Below are 20711 nucleotides of genomic sequence, written 5' to 3'. Positions count from 1 at the left end.
CTTAGATACAAGATAGTCACAGCAGTAAAAAGTGTATTAATATAACTGTGTTGGTTATGCAAAACTGGGGAATGGGTAATAAAGGGATTATCTATCTTTTTAAACAACAAAAATTCTGGTGTTGACTGTCCCTTTAACTTATCCCATTGGGTGAATATTTCACTTAAAAGCGGGTACATTTTAATCAGAGAGGGCCTGTTTTGTGAATTGAGCCACGCAAGTGCGCCCACATTTTCCACATTCACAATATCCGAATCCAAGTGGATCCAGTGTTTTTGATCAGATTGGGAGCACCATTCTGGGATCCCTTGTAAGAGAGTAGCTGTTCTGTTGCGGGTTAGGTCTGGGATGCCCAGTCCTCCCCTTTCCCTAGGCAGATAGAGGGTTTTCCTTTGGACTCTGGGTCTAGTTTTATTCCATACGAATGCCTCCACTTTTGATTGCAATTTAATGAGGTATTGATAGGGCAACAATAAAGGTATTGTCTGAAGGAGGTAGAGGATGCGGGGCAGGACATTCATTTTTAATATTTGTATCCTGCCAAACCAAGAAAAGGGTTTGCCGTTCCATCTGGAAAGGTCATTCACAATTTCATTTTGAATGAGAGTGTAGTTAGCCTCAATCATCTCTAATGGGTTTGCCAAGAGGTAAATACCTAAGTACTTAAGTTTTTGGGGCTGAATCTTTAGAGGGCAATAAGATGCAACTTTTTCCATTGCATTATGGGGGATGGTCACATTAAGGAGTTCAGATTTGGTAAGGTTAAGGTGAAAATTTGAGAACTTGCCATATATTTGGAATTCGTTAAGCAAAGCGGGATGGATTTATCTATATTGGTCAGGGTCAGTAGTACATCGTCTGCATATAGAGCCGCTTTATATTCGGCCCCGTATCTGTTGGTTATATCTAATTTTGTGTGCCAAGACTTCAATTGAAAGGGCGAATAGTAGAGGAGATAAGGGACATCCCTGGCGTGTGCCATTACGAATTTGGAATGGGTCTGATAGGAGGTTATTAACCTTAACTCTAGCCGTGGGGCATGAGTATAGGGCAAAGATTTTTCCAATAAATTTATCCCCTAAATTCATGGTTGACAGAACGGCCCTGAGGAACTCCCAGTCCACCCTATCAAAAGCTTTTTCGGCATCAGTAGATATTATCGCTAACGGTATTTGATTATTTTGGGAATATGAAATCAATTGAGTTACTTTAAGGGTATTATCCCTAGCCTCCCTCCCTGGGATAAAACCCACTTGGTCCGTGTGAACTAATTGTTTTAGTAGAGGGTTTAGCCTATTCGCCAGCACTTTGGCATATATCTTCACATCTGAGTTCAAAAGCGATATGGGTCGATAACTTTCTGGTTTAGTGAGGGGCTTCCCCGGTTTAGGGAGCACCGTGATATGAGCTTCCAGCATGCTTTAAGTGAAGCCTGTGTGACCTTGTAACGAGTTAAATAAATCAACAAGTTGAGGTGCAAGTATATGTAAGTATGTCTTGTAATATTTGTTACCATATCCGTCTGGCCCTGGGCTTTTGCCTACTGGTAGGTCCTTAATAGCTTCTGTTATTTCCTTAACTGTAAAAGGATCGCCTAGTGCACTAGAGTCAGCGTCATCAAGTCTGGGAAGTCAGGAAGAGAGAGGTAACTTATCAGTTCTTGGTTGCTACCACTGATTTCCAAAGGAGAGGCGTTGTATTGTTCCTTTTGTAAATTATAGAGAGTGGAGTAGTAGTTTTTAAATATTTCTGTAATTTGCAGACTGTCCTCACATGCTCTGCCTGATTTGTTTTGCAGAGAATGTACGTACGCCTTTAGTTGCTTACGGCGAAGCGCCCTAGCTAGAAGACGCCCCGCCTTGTTGCTATGCTTATAGTAATATTGTTTTAGTGAAAAGGTGTTACGGTGTTGTTCTCATTGTAAATATTGCTGTAAAGCTGTTCTTTTTTGTGTTAGCTGTTCAGTGAGAGGAACGTTAGTCGGGTCTTGTTTGTGAAGGTACTCTGCTGCACTGACCTCATCTAATAGTAGTTGGTATTGCCTGCCATAAGCCTGCTTTGTGTTTGATAAAGTCGCCCCAGATGAAGCATTTGTGCGCTTCCCATATAGTTGTGTGTGGCAATTTGTCAGTAGAGTTTAATTGAAAGTATTCTGTCAGAGATTTGTTAATAGCAGTTTTGAATAGTGGGTCATTTAAAATTGTATCGTCAAGTCGCCATTGGAATGGTATCGTTGGTGTCTCGGTCCACCCCAGGGTGCATAGCACCGGGGCATGGTCCGACCAAGTCATAGGTAGGATTTCGACCGATTGCACATGTGATAGACTCAAGGGGTCAATCAAAAAGTAATCAAGCCGGGAATAGGCTTGATGGGGATGGGAAAAAAAGTTATAATCCCTTTCTCTGGGGTGGAAGGTGCGCCAGGTGTCATATACAGCTAAGCTCCGAAGGCAATTGCTGATGTTTTTGATATGTTTCCTATTGTTGAGGTTCCCCCAGAGGTGTCCACACTAGGGTCCAGGGGTACATTAAGATCCCCTCCCAAAATAAGGGAGCCCTTTTTGCAATCTAGCGTGGTGTTTGTTATTCAACGAATAAATGAATGTTGTGCTGAGTTAGGTGCATATACGTTAACTATTGTAACCGGTCTACCGAACAGTAGACCAATAAGTACCAGCTACCTGCCATAGTGATCCCTTTGAATGTGTAGCAATTGGAATGGGATGTTCTTATAGATAAGAACCCCGACTCCGCATTTTTTATGAGGACCTAAGGAGAAGAACATGGTGGGGTACGTCAAAGAAGACCATTTAGGCTCCTTCCCTTTTTCTTTTTTTTTATAATTTTTATTGAGGTTTAGTTAAAGGCATACATAAATCAGAATAACAACTTCTTATGTCACATGAGATAAGGCTTCAATGTTACAGAAGTAATAAAATAAACATGAAAGAAATGTATATCCAATAATTTACATAGCTTGCAAACATTATACAGATAGGATGTTAATCATTTAGGAACCTTCTACATGACACAATAGGCCACTCTTGGACCATCAAAAGTAACAGGAAATAATAAGGCGAAAGAAGGAAATTGTAACCAAGGAGACCATTTTTGGATCTCATTAATAAACCTCGATTTTATAAAGTTTTTTTGTTCAAATAATTTTTATTGAAAATCGGTACATTGACAATTAACAAAACTTAGATTATCATTACAATATGAGATATCAGTTTGGAACATTGTACAGAGAATGTTAGCATATACAATCAATGACCTAACTTTCTTTGGATTTTTCAAAATATTTAGTGAAAGAGATAAACCATAATTTAACATCCCTATTGGTAGGTAAGGTAAAAGAGCAGTGGGTGTAGTGAATATGGAAGGCAGAAGAGGGGGATTAATGGATTAAAGGAGAGGGGGAGGGAAGCAGTATCCCTGCTGGTTAATCCCATCTAACTCCTATGTCATGGATGACTTATAGATCAGTGAGAACATTTTGTTCCCAAATGAGTTGGATATTTAGTATCGTATCTTATTTCCCTTGGTAGCAATAATGCATCTTTTCTAACGTGAGGACATGGTTAACCTCCGACCTCCATTGGGCTATAGTAGGTTTCTCTTGTGTTTTCTATAATCTAGGTATTAACCTCTTTGCGCAAGTTAACATTAAAAGCAAAAGTTTTTTGCGATAGAGACAAGTGAGTTTTGGTATGTGGTTGAGGAGAACAATCTGCGGGGATAGTGTAATATCCATATTCAGGACTTTGTTTATGTGCCTTTCTATCTGAGTCCAGAAGTTACCTAGATTTGGGCATGTCCACCAAATGTGGGTTAGTGTACCTTCGTCTCCACATCTTCTCCAGCAACTGGATGAAGCCGTGGGGTAAATAATTCGTAGTCGCTGAGGGGTCAAATACCATCTGGCTAGAATCTTATAATTTAGTTCAGACATGATTAACGAGGTGGAAGAGGAGTGTGTGTGGCGGAAGCCGCGTTTCTAGATCTCAGTGTCTAATTCTATATGTAATTGATTTTATAAAGTTTTATAACGCGCTTATATAATTTTTGTAACTTGCAGTAACTGGTAACTGTTAAAACTAGCAATATCTGGCACCTATAGCAAGGGACACTGGAAGTAAAAATACTAGCATCTGCCTACAATTAAGAGAAAAAAAAAATTAAACCAAATATGAAGCTAAAATAAAGTATATTCATACTTCTGAAGATCCCTTCATATATTTCGAATGAAAGGGAAAGTCCGGTATGAACTGAGGTAGCCAGTGGAGGTTGCCTGGTAGGGTTGCTCACAGGGATTATTGGGGTTTGTTATAACATTCTTACCTAAAAGGTAATAATACTGGGAGGCGAAATGGTTCACATCAATATGGGAGATATAATTACTAGTATAAACATTGCATGGGAAGTCTAGATGGGCCAATCTAGTAGTTAAAAAACAATAAAGAAATATGCATCAGAAACCAAACAGTGATCAATTAGGCTGAGAGACATTTAAGCAAGTAGTCTAGCCCTCCGTCACTTTTCTGAAAATATGAGGCTAAAACAAAACAGAGTTATGACTTTTAGGATCTCTCCATGCAGTTTAAATAGAAGGGAAGGCCAAATACCAAATGGGATAGTCAAAAGGGGAATGATTGATGAAATTACTCATGGAGAATGTCAGGGACCACCAGAATATTTATAACTGAGAGATGTATATTTTGTCTTTTAAAGAGTTAGTAAGAGCATGGCATAGTAATTCAGAACTTGAAGGAAGATATGGTTACTGAAATAAACAGTGTGTAAAAGTCCGGGATGGACTTATCTGGCAGTTGAGAGAATAAAAAAGTTTGCATTTAGTACTGAACAGCTACCTAGAAAACTGTGAAACATGCATGTTAGTACTCTAGATCCCCTACATTTCTGAAATTAAATTAAACATTTGTATATAGCATTGTAACCCGAGTCAATAAATGGTACTCCTCTCTTCTCCCCCGGCTGATAGCACTAGTGCGGGACCTGCCCGCGCAACACATAGCTAATATTTGAAGGGAGAGAGAAAAGCACACTCCACAGCACTAGGTGCAACATGAATAGATAGCGTTTACACAGCAAAGGATTAGCTAAAATGGGTGATACCATTGATAATTAGTGACGTGGGCAATCACAAAGGGCAATATGTAGCTACTCCATTAAGTACAGTGAAACCAGATACCTTAATCTTAAATTTACCAATATCCAATGCATAAAAACTTTGATAATAGTCAATGTGAACGTGAATTATGTTAAACAAAGGAGCCTAATATTAAAGTCCTTTAGTCTATGTGAGTATGGCTGAGTGGCATGTCCGGAGTATTGTATGTCCAGATGCTGAACCTACTTTACAGAACAGATGTCGGCTTCCATTTTAGCCTCCGGATAGAGACGGTAACCGAGCCTCCAGGATCCCATCCAAAACACGGCAATGACATGTGGAGGCATAAGTTCACGCTCTGTAAGGCTGGCAGCAGGCGTTTTGAATCTTGGAGAGGCACATATGGCCGGATATAACAATGTGGCTGCTTCCACGCCAAGGTCAGTAAGGGCTGAGCTGCTTCGCCCAGGGACATCCACAATCCCCTCACGGCTGAAGGAGAGTATGCAACAGAAGAGCTCAAATTAATGCGAACCTGCTTCTGTACTAAGAGCGCTTGTACTGGAACAGCCGAGACCTGAGGTAAGCCAATAGCGCTACTCAGGGCAATCGCTGCACCTTTCTTCGGCACTAGGTCAAGCTGAGCTGGCGCTTCTCAGTCTTTCAGCTCACCATCTCTCTCCAATGTGCTAAGGGTGGGGTACAAGCGCCGGGGCCCCAAAGCGCCGTCACCCCCTCCCTCTGTCTTGTAGGCTTCGGATTGTTGGAGCGGGTTGGTGCTGCTGCTGAAAGCTGCATTTAACTCAACCTCCAAGGCAGCATGGTAGCCAGCTAGCACGTTGTGCAGCTCCTCTAGAAAACTTGCAGGAATCTCCATTGTGTATGCGTGATAGGCAAGGATGAGGCAGTCCAAGTATATATTTTGTCTTGTTGATGAAAGTAGGTGCCAGAATTATAAGCACAAGACGTGCTTCCTAACGACAGGGCCCGAAGGTATCCCGCCGGGGGGGTATTTAGCAGGCCAAGATCTCAAAGTGGCTCCGAGCACTGATGCCAGCAGCGATATCCTTCAAAACTGGGTTCAAAAGATGCGTCTCCTATAGAAGATTTCAAAACTGTTCCTTATATTATAGGTAGCCCAGTCAAGATGCATGAATTAAGTAGAAGTTAGTAAAAAGCTGGAGCAGCATGCAGCTATGCGTCTAATCATGGACGCTGCCTGGAAGTTCCCCCCGGCTCCTTCCCTTTTTTAAAGTGGGTTTCTTGTATCAGAACAATGTCCCCCCTGAACCTGGTGAATTCCCTGAGAGCTATGGATCTTTTTTCTGGTTGGTTAAGGTCCTTGACATTCAATGTTATAACATTGATTTTCCGTAGATGAGAAGTCATTATATGTCACAACGCAACTGGGATATGAAGGAAGAGGTAGTAAGGAGTGAACCCTAGAGGGGGATAAAGAGGAGGGGGAAAAAAAGAGACTCTAGGATATAGCAATAAGAAGATGTATATTTTGAACTAGCCAAGTACCCGTAAGATGCAATAAGTATGGGCAGCGGGAAAAAGAAAAGAGGGAAAGTAAACAAGGGAGAAAAAAGAGAGAAGATATGTGTTATAAATAAGAGTAGTTAGTAAATAGAGAAGAGGGGAAATGAGAGAATAAGATAGAAATGTAGGGGTCGAGCTAAAGACCTGCAGGGTCAATAAAGAATAGATTGACTATGTGGTAAGTAACTCTTGGAGCAAGTAGCCTGTCAGTAGATTAGGGTTATAGCCAGGGGATATGAATGCTGATTATGTGGGAGAGGTTCTATTTTCCCAGAAAGATGTACCTAATAACTGTCACAGTGCACTGTTCTAGGGTGAGGTAGGGTGTGCCCACCCGTCCGAGAGGGAGGGGAGCTGAAAGTAGTACCCGACCTCTGGCTTTCTGTTAATTACTTATGTATGTGGTTATGATTAAGAGCTACCAGATGCTGACTAACTAATTCCCCATAGCAAGCAGCAGTTGTCTTATCGCAATGAGCAGTATAAAAGAATCCCCTCTCGCGATGATGGGTCTCTCTAGCAGTGTATACAAGAGAATAGCGGTGTATCCCAAATCCCATCTTATATGTTTGCTATCTCTATAATTTATAAAGCTTTTAGCTGCACTCTTCGATCAATACATGAAAATATAATCCCTCTATGTGTATGGAATAAACCTACCCTATATATTGTGCAACCAGTGATGCCTGTTAAAGGGACACTGTACCCAAAAATTTTCTTTCGTGATTCAGATTGAGCGTGAAATTTTAAGCAACTTTCTAATTTACTCCTATTAATTTTTCTTCGTTCTCTTGCTATCATTATTTGAAAAAGAAGGCATCTAAGCTTTTTTTTGTTTCAATTCTCTGGACAGCACTTTTTTATTGGTGGATGAATTTATCCACCAATCGATAGGGACAACCCAGGTTGTTCACCAAAAATGGGCCGGCATCTAAACTTACATTCTTGCATTTCAAATAAAGATACCAAGAGAATGAAGACAATTTGATAATAGGAGTAAATTAGAAAGTTGCTTAAAATTTCATGCTCAATCTGAATCACGAAAGAAAATTTTTGGGTACAGTGTCCCTTTAAGTATCATGAGAGGGCAGTCTAGCATGTTTGTGTGTGCGTGTCATCCTCACAACTCAGCTCACCAAGCAAACATTAACACCTAGATTTAGAGTTCTGCGTTAGCCGTAAAAAGCAGCGTTAAGGGGTCCTAACGCTGCTTTTTAACGCCCGCTGGTATTTAGAGTCAGGCAGAAAAAGGGTCTACCGCTCACTTTCTTTCCGTGACTCGAGGCTACTGCCGATCCCCTTACGTCAATTGCGTATCCTATCTTTTCAATGAGATTTGCCTAATGCTGGTATTACGAGTCTTGGAAGAAGTAAGCGGTACAGCCTCTACCGCCAAGACTCCTACCACCAAAAAAAGTCAGTAGTTAAGAGTTTTATGGGCTAACACCGAAACATAAAGCTCTTAACTACAGTGCTATAAAGTACACTAACACCCATAAACTACCTATGAACCCCTAAACCGAGGCCCCCCACATCGCAAACCCTATAATAAATTTTTTTAACCCCTAATCTGCCGCTCCGGACACCGCCGCCACCTACATTATCCCTATGAACCCCTAATCTGCTGCCCCTAACATCGCAGACACCTACATTATATTTATTACCCCCTAATCTGCCCCCCCCCCAACGTCGCCGCAACCTACCTACACTTATTAACCCCTAATCTGCCGACCAAACATCGCTGCACTATCATAAATGTATTAACCCCTAAACCGCCTCACTCCCGCTTCGCAAACACTATAATAAATTTTATTAACCCCTAATCTGCCCTCCCTAACATCGCCGCCACCTACCTACAATTATTAACCACTAATCTGCCGCCCCCAACGTCACCGCTACTATAATAAAGTTATTAACCCCTAAACCTAAGTCTAACCCTAACCCTAACACACCCCTAACTTAAATATAATTTAAATAAAACAAACTAAATTTACTATCATTAAATAAATTATTCCTATTTAAAACTAAATACTTACCTATAAAATAAACCCTAATATAGCTACAATATAACTAATAGTTACATTGTAGCTATTTTAGGATTTATATTTATTTTACAGGCAACTTTGTATTTATTTTAACTAGGTGCAATAGCTATTAACCTCTTAAGGACATATGATGGAATTTTTCCGTCATAAAACAATTGAGCAAACTGAAAGCTGTGTCCTTAAAGGGTTAAATAGTTTAAATAGTTAATAACTATTTAATAGCTACCTAGTTAAAATAATTACAAAATTACCTGTAAAATGAATCCTAACCTAAGTTACAAATACACCTAACACTACACTATCAATAAAATAATTAAATAAACTACAATTATCTAAACTAAAATACAATTAAATAAACTAAACTATAATACAAAAAACCCCCACTAAATTACAGAAAAAAAAATTACAAGAAGTTTAAACGAATTACACCTAATCTAGGCCCCAAAATAATAAAATGCCCTACCCTATCCTAAACTACAAAGTAATCAGCTCTTTTACCTGCCCTTTAAAGGGCTTTTTGCGGGGCATTGCCCCAAAGTAATCAGCTCTTTTACCTGTAAAAAAAAATACAATCCCCCCCCAACATTACAACCCACCACCCACACACCCCTACTCTAAAACCCACCCAACCCCCCCTTAAAAAAACCTAACACTACCCCCCTGCAGATCACCCTACCTTGAGTCGTCTTCAGCCAGCCGGCCACCAATGGGACAGAAGAGGACATCCGGAGCGGCAGAAGTCTTGATCCGATCGGGGCAGAAGAGCTAACATCCTCCAAGCGGCAGATGTCTTCATCCAAGCGGCATCTTCGATCTTCAATCAACCGGAGCGGAGCCATCTTGAATCCATCCAACGTGGAGCCATCCTCTTCTTACGATGTCCTAAGGCCGAATGAAGGTTCCTTTAAATTACATCATCTAAGATGGCATCCCTCGAATTCCAATTGGCTGATAGGATTCTATCAGCCAATCGGAATTAAGGTAGGAAAAATCTGATTGGTTGATTTAATCAGCCAATCGGATTGAAGTTCAATCCGAATGGCTGATTGGATCAGCCAATAGAATTGACCTCGCATTCGCAGGTGGCGGCGATGTTAGGTGGCGGCGATGTTAGGGAGGGCAGATTAAGGGTTAATATAATGTATTATAGTGTTTGCGAGTCGGGAGTGTGGCGGTTTAGGGGTTAATACATTTATTATAGTGGCAGCGATGTCCGGTCGGCAGATTAGGGTTAAATAAGTGTAGGTAGGTGGCGGCGACGTTGGGAGGGGCAGATTAGGGGTTAATAAATATAATGTAGGTGTCGGCGATGTTTGGGGCAGCAGATTAGGGGTTCATAGGGATAATGTAGGTGGCGGCGATGTCGGGTCGGCAGATTAGGGGTTAATAACATTATGCAGGTGTCAGTGATAGCGGGGGCGGCAGATTAGGGGTTAATAAGTGTAAGGTTAGGGGTGTTTAGACTCGGGGTTCATGTTAGGGTGTTAGGTGTAGACTTAGAGAGTTTTTCCCCATAGGAAACAATGGGGCTGCGTTAGGAGCTGTTAGTATTTTTCCAGCCAGCTCAGCCCCATTGTTTCCTATGGGGATATCGTGCACGAGCACATTTTTCCATCTTACCGCTACCATAAGCAACGCTGGTATTGAGGGTTGAAGTGGCACTAAATTATGCTCAACGTTCATTTTTCTGAGGCTAACGCAGCCATTCAGACAACTCGTAATACCAGCATTGTCTTAAGGGTGCGCTGGAAAAAAAAGGAGCGTTAGCACCGCAGGTCTTTACCGACAAAACTCTAAATCTAGGCGAAAGTATCCCCCCATGGGGCAGGGAGACAAAACTACACCCAATCTCTGCTGAGAAAGAATAGTCAAATAAATGCAAACATTAAACCTTATAACACTGAAAAAAGAAAAACACAAAGGTATAGGAAACAATAACATTTTGGGTAATCAGACGTAGTAAACAATTATACTTATCAACTAGGCCAGGCTCTCATGGAGTGCAAAGCATCTTGGCACAAGTCTCTAGTCTTTAGTACAAACAGCCAAAGATGATGTCAGTTGTCCTTGGATAGCTGTATCTCTGGGTCCGCGGTATTAACATGCTTAGTTACAGCCCTCTGATCAGGTTGAAGTGATGGGTCAGGTATCTCCACTCCTAAGGTATTACAAAAGCCAGGCAGATCATCCAGATTGCAAAAAGTTACTGTTTGGCCCCATCTGTAATTAATTCGATTAGCTTTCAAGACATCTGTGATGAATTTAAGGTCCCTGCGCTTCTGTAAAATGGTGGGACTGATGCCCGAAAAAATGAAAATGTTAATTCCTGCATGTTTGAGTGGCGCCTTTGCCCTAGCGGTACGCATGATATCTTCCTCCTCTGCAAAATTGAGGACCCTTGTGATTATGTCCCTTGGGGGGGCCTTACCAGTGGGTTTTGGCCTTAAAGCCCTATGTGCTCTCTCCAAAATAACATCAGGTGAATTCGGCGTTTCTTTTATAGTGCAGAAAAGGTCCTGTAAATATCCATTAAGGGCTGCTGGGCTAATTGTTTTAGGGACCCCCCTAATTCTTAAATTATTCCGCCTATTGCGGTTGTCCAAATCCTCAACCTTTTCCATTAGATTGTATATCAAGTTTTCCTGATGTTGGGTTTGTTTATTGACGTCCTGAACATCATTATATAGTGTTTCATGTGCTTCCTCTAAAGTAGTTACTCGTCTGGCAACTTTATTAATGTCCTTGAGTATCTCGCCAAAAAGACCCTTTACCTCTTTCAGGACCTCCTTAATATCGTCCTTAGAGGAGAGCATTTTTAGGTCCTCCCTTGTAAGGTTAGTGTCCTGCTGACGCTGGGGATCTGGTGTCTGTATTGGGGTGTCTTTTTCCAGATGATCTATACTATCCTACAAAACAGTGTCCTGTATTTTGAGATATTGGGTCATGGTTGCTGTTTTGCTTGGTTTATCAATTTTGGATATCCTTTTAAGTGGCATGTCGATTCTCATGTAAATCTGGGCCCAGATAAACTGTAGAGGGTATTCTATTTTGCTGTGCTTGAGTTATTCAGTGCTTGATCTGATTCAGGTGTATGCCACATAAGTATACCCCTTTGCCCCCATAAGGGTAGAAAAGAGTGGAGCTCAGTGATCAATAGGCTATAGAATGCACTTTGTCAAAGGATGTATATTAACCTTAATAGGCCGTGAGAAACTTCTCGTTAACTCATCCGCCACCTCTGAGGTCCAGATCAGATACGCCCAACAACGCTAAATGTCGACAGCATAAAACATTGCACAAGCATCTCTGTTCAACATTTAATAAATCGGCCCCTTAGTCCCAATCGGCTCCCTAGTCTCAATTGTCCTGCATTTTGTGGAATTGACATTTATTTATATCCTGCTCTCCTTCTTGCTCTTCGTTCAATTTAAATGTCCAACGCAGGACCAGGAGACAACTGCTCTGCCACATCTTGACCCCTCCCATAACCCATCCTGTATTTGCCCACTGGTTACTGACCTGTAGTCCACAGCTTCTCAAGTAGAACCCACAGATGAAGGGAGGTTATGCTCAGTGAATGTTTTACGTTAGCTGTATGAGCTATAGCAACAAAGTGGTTACTAGTTCTCTCTTTTCACATTTTAAATAATACCATTTATGTGTTTGTGCATTTTACCAGCCATAGTGTTATACATTCAACTCCCTCATGCCTTTTCTCTGTTCTTATATACAATGCAGAAGACTTCCAAAGCAAGGGAAATGCATTAACGTATCAGTGATTGCGTAATGGTTAAAGGGACATTAAACACTAAATAAATGTTATATAGATGAGTCTGGGAATAACATGTAGATGTATTTTTTTAAAGTTTCATCAGCTGACAAAATATGTGCAAAGATTTAATGTCTATAAAACAATGGGAGCTGCCATGTTGTAACTTAGGTTACCTTCTCTGCTGTGGCCAATTAGAGACAGTTATAAATAGGTCACTAGAGTGTGCAGCGAATGGCTGTGTGGAATATAACAGTGCTCTGCACTTCCATTTCTAACACAAACTGAAAAGCTCACAATTTCAGAATTGAATTACAGGAAAAGGGGACAAAATAATTAATCAAAGAATATTGCAAAGTTTTTTTTATATATATGATTTATCATTTTATATTACCATTTCAAAGTGTTTATTGTCCCTTTAAGTTCATGGCCAATCAGAGTAAAGATGTACATGAATTAAATGCGCTAGTACCTTAACAAAATCTTACAAAGAAGTTAAAGAACAGTACAGTAAATCACAAATATATGTGAATATAATGAGTTCTCTTTATTACTCTTTATCATCATCTAAACCGGTCAAGCCTGAGATTTAGATACAATATCATTTCGCTTATCTGCCTCATTTCTGTAGAGTTTCTCTCCTGTGGGTTTTATTATCCCGGTATACTTAATGCCATATATACTGTCCTTAACGAGAGAGTTATTATTGTTTAAAGTCACTTTATTATATACAAGTAATATGCAGGTACAACTCCCCAAATCCATAATTCCAAAATCAGAAATTATTCAGAAATTCAGATTTTTTTTTCACATCTGTAAATTACTATCTTCTCTGCCTCTGTCTTTGGTGTGTTTTTTTTTTTTTTTTTTTTGTTTGTTTTTGTTCTAAAATTCAAAATATATTCTATGTGTATTAAAAACAGCAACTATTACCTGATAACAGTACTGTACTATCTTTCTGATAGTACTATCAATACAACTTTTTATTATTATTATCAGGTATTTGTAGAGCGCTAACAGGTTCCGCAACAGTATTAAAATGATATAAATCTACCTATAGGTTACATGTATAAGCTGTATTATGACATGTAAATATTATAGAAACAAGACAAAAATTGGACTGCGCTAGCACATATAGTAGGTAAAGCCAACAGAAAAAATTGGAATTCCTCCAAACCCAATTATGAGAATATCTAAATAAATTAAGACAGCTCTTTTTTCCTAGAAAGGAACCTGAACCATCAGGTATCTGTGGCGCTAAAAGGAGCTTAAAACACACTAATTATATGGCCCTATTTAAATAGAATTAACTTATAAGAGGGATTTTAATATTATGAAATTATAAATTATATAGGGAGCCAACTAGGTAATATTTTCAGATGAGGACAATAATATGGCTATTAAAGTAATAAGTTTTAATAGAAGCAGATAAAATAGTACACAATACAATTTAATGACTCCGTTAAAATACTGCATATACAGATACACAAAGGAAAATTATTGCAATACAAAATTACAAATAAATAAATACATCCATCAAATCATATGTATAAAAACATAAAACATAAATACATCCAACAATTTCATATGTGCAAAAACAACAAATATAAACAAGTTTAAGTTGCCGGTGGGTATTAGGAGCTTCAGAAAGCGTTTAACAAATGTGTAGCAAACAATTGCGCTCCTTAAACAAATCGCTCCTTTAAAACAGCAACAGAGTCTCCAAGATGTATTTCACACAGAAATGGAATCCTAGATTAAAGACAAGAAAAAACTTGTCACCAGCAAGACAGGTTCAATAAACAAGGTGTCCAAAATTACTTACACCGGAAGGTGTCTGTGTTTGTTCCTCAAAAGTAGGTGGGTAGCGTATCACGCTCGCAGCACCCGTCTCCCCTGGATCTCCCCAATCGGCGGTTTCGGCAATTCAGTTAAACAGCTGTGATCCACGCTCTAACTACGGATAGCTGGAATGGTCAGATTTAGGAACAACGCGTTTCGGCTTTCAACAGCCTTTCTCAAGCTCTAACTTGCCATTGCCCATACGCTCTTAATATAGGGATAGAGCAAATCATATTTAAAGGGCCAAATTGGTAAATTTAACTCAGTAGTAACAGTTAATATGAATAATGGCCATGAACAGATTGTTAAATATTTTATTTAATCTAATCTTATAAAATGAAGATAATGTGGATACTAGGAGAAAATATGAACGCTTAATCCCCATAATAATTACTCAGGACAAAAGCGCACACTCTTATTATGCCCAAATGTTAGCCATATTTTATACTTTAAGGTTGGGGGCCAAGTGACACAATCAATAAATAATTTGATGATGATATTTAAAATTAATGTAATACTTTTATAATAAAACTCATTTCCAAATAATATGTTAAAATGACAACACCATATATAATACATAAAAATATATATAATATGTTATATTGAAAAATGATTATTCATATAACACATTATATTAGAAAATGCATACAATATATTATATAAAAACTGAATATAGTACATTATATAAAAAATGACAAAAAACTATCCAACAGGATTTTACTTAGACTAAGCTATTCTGTGAGAAACAACCCAAATCTAACTCTTGATTAAGTCCTTTAGGTGTTAGGGTTTTCATTTCAAAGATCCACTTACTCTCTAATTTTAGTAGGTTATTGTGTATATCAGTCCCCCTCCAGTTCTTTTGAATTTTTGCTATTCCTGTATACTTTAAATATATATTTTTTTTCCCAAAAGAACTGGAGGGGGACTGATATACACAATAACCTACTAAAATTAGAGAGTAAGTGGATCTTTGAAATGAAAACCCTAACACCTAAAGGACTTAATCAAGAGTTAGATTTGGGTTGTTTCTCACAGAATAGCTTAGTCTAAGTAAAATCCTGTTGGATAGTTTTTTGTCATTTTTTATATAATGTACTATATTCAGTTTTTATATAATATATTGTATGCATTTTCTAATATAATGTGTTATATGAATAATCATTTTTCAATATAACATATTATATATATTTTTATGTATTATATATGGTGTTATCAATGCAAATTTTAACATATTATTTGGAAATGAGTTTTATTATAAAAGCATTAAATGTATTTTAAATATCATCATCAAATTATTTATTGATTGTGTCATTTGGCCCCCAACCTTAAAGTATAAAATATGGCTAACATTTGGGCATAAGAAGAGTGTGCGCTTTTGTCCTGAGTAATTATTATGGGGATTAAGCTTTCATATTTTCTCCTAGTATCCACATTATCTTCATTTTATAAGATTAGATTAAATAAAATATTTAACAATCTGTTCATGGCCATTATTCGTATTAACTGTTACTACTGAGTTAAATTTACCAATTTGGCCCTTTAAATATGATTTGCTCTATCCCTATATTAAGAGCGTATGGGCAATGGCAAGTTAGAGCTTGAGAAAGGCTGTTGAAAGCCGAAACGCGTTGTTCCTAACTCTGACCATTCCAGCTATCCGTAGTTAGATCGTGGATCACAGCTGTTTAACTGAATTGCAGAAACCGCGAATTGCGGAGATCCAGGGGAGACGGGTGCTTCGAGCGTGATACGCTCCCCACCTACTTTTGAGGAACAAACACAGACACCTTCCGGTGTAAGTAATTTTGGACACCTTGTTTATTGAACCTGTCTTGCTGGTGACAAGTTTTTTTCTTGTCTTTACTCTAGGACTCCATTTCTGTGTGAAATACATCTTGGAGACTCTGTTGCTGTTTTAAAGGAGCGATTTGTTTAAGGAGCGCAATTGTTTGCTACACATTTTTTAAACGCTTTCTGAAGCGCTTATACCCACCGGCAACTTAAACTTGTTTATATTTGTTGTTTTTGCACATATGAAATTGTTGGATGTATTTATGTGTTAATTTATGTTTTTATACATATGAATTGGTGGATGTATTTATTTATTTGTAATTTTGTATTGCAGTAATTTTCCTTTGTGTATCTGTATATGCAGTATTTTAACGGAGTCATTCATATTTGATTTTATTGTGCACTATTTTATCTGCTTCTATTAAAACGTATTACTTTAATAGCCATATTATTGTCCTCATCTGAAAATATTACCTAGTTGGCTCCCTATATAATTTATAATTTCATAATATTAAAATCCCTCATATAAGTTAATTCTATTTAAAAAGGGCCATATAATTAGTGGGTTTCAAGCTCCTTTTAGCGCCACAGATACCTGATGGTTCAGGTTCCTTTCTAGGAAAAAGAGCTATCTTAATTTATTATGACGTAAATATTACCTACATTACATAAGATAGTGATAACACTTGGGGGCGGAAATTATCAAGCTCCGAATGGAGATTAATGCCCCTGTTTCCGCCCCGGAAACAACAGTTAGGAAACAGCGGTCTTAAGACTGCTGCTCCATAACTTGTTCGCCTGATCTGAGGCAGTGGACAGAAATCAACTCGATCGAATACGATCGGGTTGATTGACACCCCCTGCTAGCAGGGGGCGGCATTGCACAAGCAGTTAACAAGAACTGCTTGTGTAATGATAAATGCCGACAGTGTATCATGTCCGCTAGCAATATGATAAATTGGCCCCTTGGTCCCATACCCTCTTCAAGCTGCCCCATTTTACAGATGCAAATATACAAATCTGTGTTTTGTGCGTAGTGAATATAGACAGGGGACTGAGACACACATTCATAGGCACAGATTTCATTCAGAGAAGACTTAGTATTAGCAAATGCTTTATAGAGAAACGTAATAGCTCACATTGTGAGTGCTGTTGTCATGGAGATACTGTTCTGCTTATTTTTGGTCATTCAGTTATATTAGTGCAGCTTAATGCTTTACCCAGACTGAACATACTGTGTTTATTATAAACAGTACCATGTTACTTCCAAAATATATCTATATCTAATTACACGCTTCATGTTTTGTACACAAGATAATATGTTCAGTTGCCGCTTTGTGTTTTGTTATTATTAGACGGAGTAATGTTTTGTCGTGCTTGCTGTTAATAGTTTTTGTACAGAAATCTCCCTACAAGAGTTATATTGTATTAAAGAGGCCTATAGTTCCCTAATAGTGCTTGGAAAAGTCAATTAACATTTAATTGTTTATTCATTGTATTCATTATATACATCAGACAGCTCTCACAAACATCCACTTTGAAATGCATGCGCCTCTGCTCAAATATGAGTTTAAAGGGTCATGAAACCCAATTTTGTTCTTTGCTGGCTCAGATAGAGTATACAATTTAAAAAAAGTTTACTTCTAATTTGACCAATTTGATTATTTTATCAAATTTGCGTCGTTTTCATGTTATTCCTTACTGAAGAGTTATCTAGATAGGTAGCGTGCACAAGTCTGCAGGACTACATGACAGGGAATAGTGCTGCAGACACGTGCACAATCCTGAGCTTTTCTTCCTGCTTTTCAACAAAAGATAAGAACATTTAGTAATTAAAGTAAACTGTAAAGTATTTTAAAATAGTATCTTTTATCTGAATTATTTAAAAAAAAAAATATATGACCTCACTGCTTTCAAAGGAACATAAAACCCAATTGATAGAGTACGCAATTTTAAACAACTTTTCCCATTTACTTGTTCGACAAAAACGTATATAGTAAAGTTGTTTAAAATCGCATGCTCTATCTGACACTAATGTTGACTTTACTGCCCCTTTAAGTGAGCTTATGTTATATTTAATCCATCATATAATTGTGATATTTTCTGTGTGTGCTGTTCTCATATATTAACACTGAAATGTCCTTAAAATAAAAGTTTTTATGGGATAATATAATTATTATAAAATTTTATTTTGAAATATTATGGACTAATGATTACAATATTATGGTGCTGCACATTGTTAGACAACACAAACATTTTTAATTGTTAATTATTTGCATTTATTTGTATGCTGTCAGGACCAAAATGTTGGTAGATTACATTTCTGTTGTAAAATTAAAAAAACAGGAAAAATGTAGATATAAATGATATTTTTTTAATAGTTGATTAATTCACAGTTGCACACCTGGCTTATTTTGTTAATTATATTGCATAGCAATGCTTATTAACGTGTAAAGAGAGTGTATATTTTCTGAGAACTGTATTGTTTGGTTAATAATGTATAAGCTGTTTAAGCAAAACTGGTAAAGAATTTAAAGACTGTTCATGCTTAAAATGTGCATTGACAAATGCAATCTACATAAAGCTGTATGTTTCATAAACTGTCTATGATTCTTCATATTAACTAAGTGGAAATGGAAATATGAGGTATTTACATTTTTTGTTGCTTATGTTTTTGCATAAAATGTCTTTGGAAAACCAGTTTGCATTAACATATGCTGCACGAATATAGAACCAGGTGTGGTGCAGTAATTCTAACATTGTGGTAGGTCAAGCTTGCAGGATCTATAGTGCCATAAAACTGATAATGTATGCTATTTTATCTTATTTCATAGATATGGAACTACAGCTCCCTGCAATATTGAAACACTGATCACCTTACACCAATGAACATGCATTATATAACAAAAAAATGCTGGGCTTTCATTAACACCACATTTCTCTTCTGCAGGTTCATGCTTCTGGGTAGCAATCCTGGATGGGAAAGTTGTTGGAATTGTGGCAGCCAGAGGCAACGAGGAAGATAATGTGGTTGAGTTACGACGCATGTCTGTAGACTCTAGCTACCGCGGTAAAGGTATTGCCAAGGCATTAGGTCGAAAAGTCTTGGAGTTCGCAATGTTGAACCACTATTCCTCTATTGTACTCGGAACTACAGCTGTCAAAATAGCTGCTCACAAGCTTTATGAGTCGTTGGGATTTAAGCACGTTGGTGTTGCTGAAAACTATGCCGTCCCTGGCATGACACATTCATTACTGGAGAGAGTCTTTTTCCAGCTTCGCTACCACCGCTATTGCCTACAGCTACGTGAAGAATAAAGCAAGTCAAGTTCATTATCTTCCATGTGCTTTTATTTTAGTTGAAATCATCACAAAAACATTAGACGTTTTTTATTTGCTGGTACATGGGCCTCGTCATCTGCATAATCATCTTTCTTCAGTAGAAGTTGATATTGCTCTTCTCACATGTACTGTATTATCTGTCCTTTTCTTAAGGATGGACCCCTGTAAACAGTATCCTATTTTAACAAGCACAGGGTCTCGAATACTGGCCTGTTGTACATAGATTTTTTTAAAAATATTGCATTGCAAAATGGCATTTAAGTGGGATAAACTACTGCTGAATGCTACTGACAGAATTTGTAATATCAGTTGAATGTTCTGTCTATATATCTATTAATAACTAATTTCCCAGGACAAAGTGAACGGTTGGTACAATGCATGAAGAGGAAGTATTTGCACGCACTTGCACACAGCACTGCCACCAAGATGCTAATGTTGCACTTTTATTAATGTGCTCAACAGCTAGCCAAACTTGTGAATAAACCTTGGAGCATTCAGCTTATGTGACCTCCCCAAGATGTCGTTCTCTTCTTAAGCCAGCAAACAAAACCCGTTCAATGAAAACTCTGAGCCCGTTTGTAATATATTGTACATATAAATAATTCCTCCATCTCCTTCCAACTGATCTTCACAGACACTCCAATCCAGTGCCAGAATTCCACATGTGCATTGAAGCGTTTCTTTTGTTCCTTGTAACCTTCATGGCTTATGCTAATGATGCAATTCAAACAGACGAGAGGCTAACGTTACCTTGGCAACACATTTGCACATTCATTTCAGCACCAAATTTAAACTCTTTGGAACAGCAATGTGTGAAATATAAATGTATTTTTAGATAAGGAATGTATAGATACTAATTAAAAAAACATTCACTCAGTGTATATATATTTTTAGCCCAGCTTTCCTTGTAAATATGATTACCTGCTTTAATGACATCCGAATTCTCGTACAACGCAAGTAACAATGCAAAACAGATTTGGCATGTGTCTGTACTTAGTATGTATGTAAAGTGCCTGCCAAAAAAACTAAATCTAAGTTAATGGCTTCTTCTGTACTGAAATGTATACAATTTGTAAATTAGAATAGAATTTTGCATGGAATTATTTGGCACTAGATAGGTTTTAATTAATTAACAAAACAAAAAAAGTATTTAAAATGCACTTGAAAATTAGGTGATTGTTAACTTTTTATTTCAGGTAATATAGTTTTTAGAAATAATTTTCTTATAAGAAAATGTACTTTC

At 37.9% G+C, this 20711-nt stretch overlaps 1 protein-coding gene across 1 annotated transcript in view; it reads left to right on the top strand.

The window, feature by feature from the left end:
- Positions 1 to 20242, top strand: part of NAT8L (N-acetyltransferase 8 like) — a 66991-nt gene extending 46749 nt beyond the window's left edge. The window contains exon 3 of the mRNA XM_053700913.1: positions 19077 to 20242. Coding sequence (XP_053556888.1) covers positions 19077 to 19444 — 368 coding nt within the window. The 3' untranslated portion in view covers positions 19445 to 20242. The remainder of the gene's footprint in view (positions 1 to 19076) is intronic.
- Positions 20243 to 20711: the final 469 nt, after the last annotated feature.

Source organism: Bombina bombina, chromosome 2 (assembly GCF_027579735.1).
Source record: "Bombina bombina isolate aBomBom1 chromosome 2, aBomBom1.pri, whole genome shotgun sequence".
NCBI lineage: Eukaryota > Metazoa > Chordata > Amphibia > Anura > Bombinatoridae > Bombina > Bombina bombina.
The sequence above is the reverse complement of the archived record's forward strand: the minus strand, read 5'-3'. Positions and strand labels throughout refer to the sequence as shown.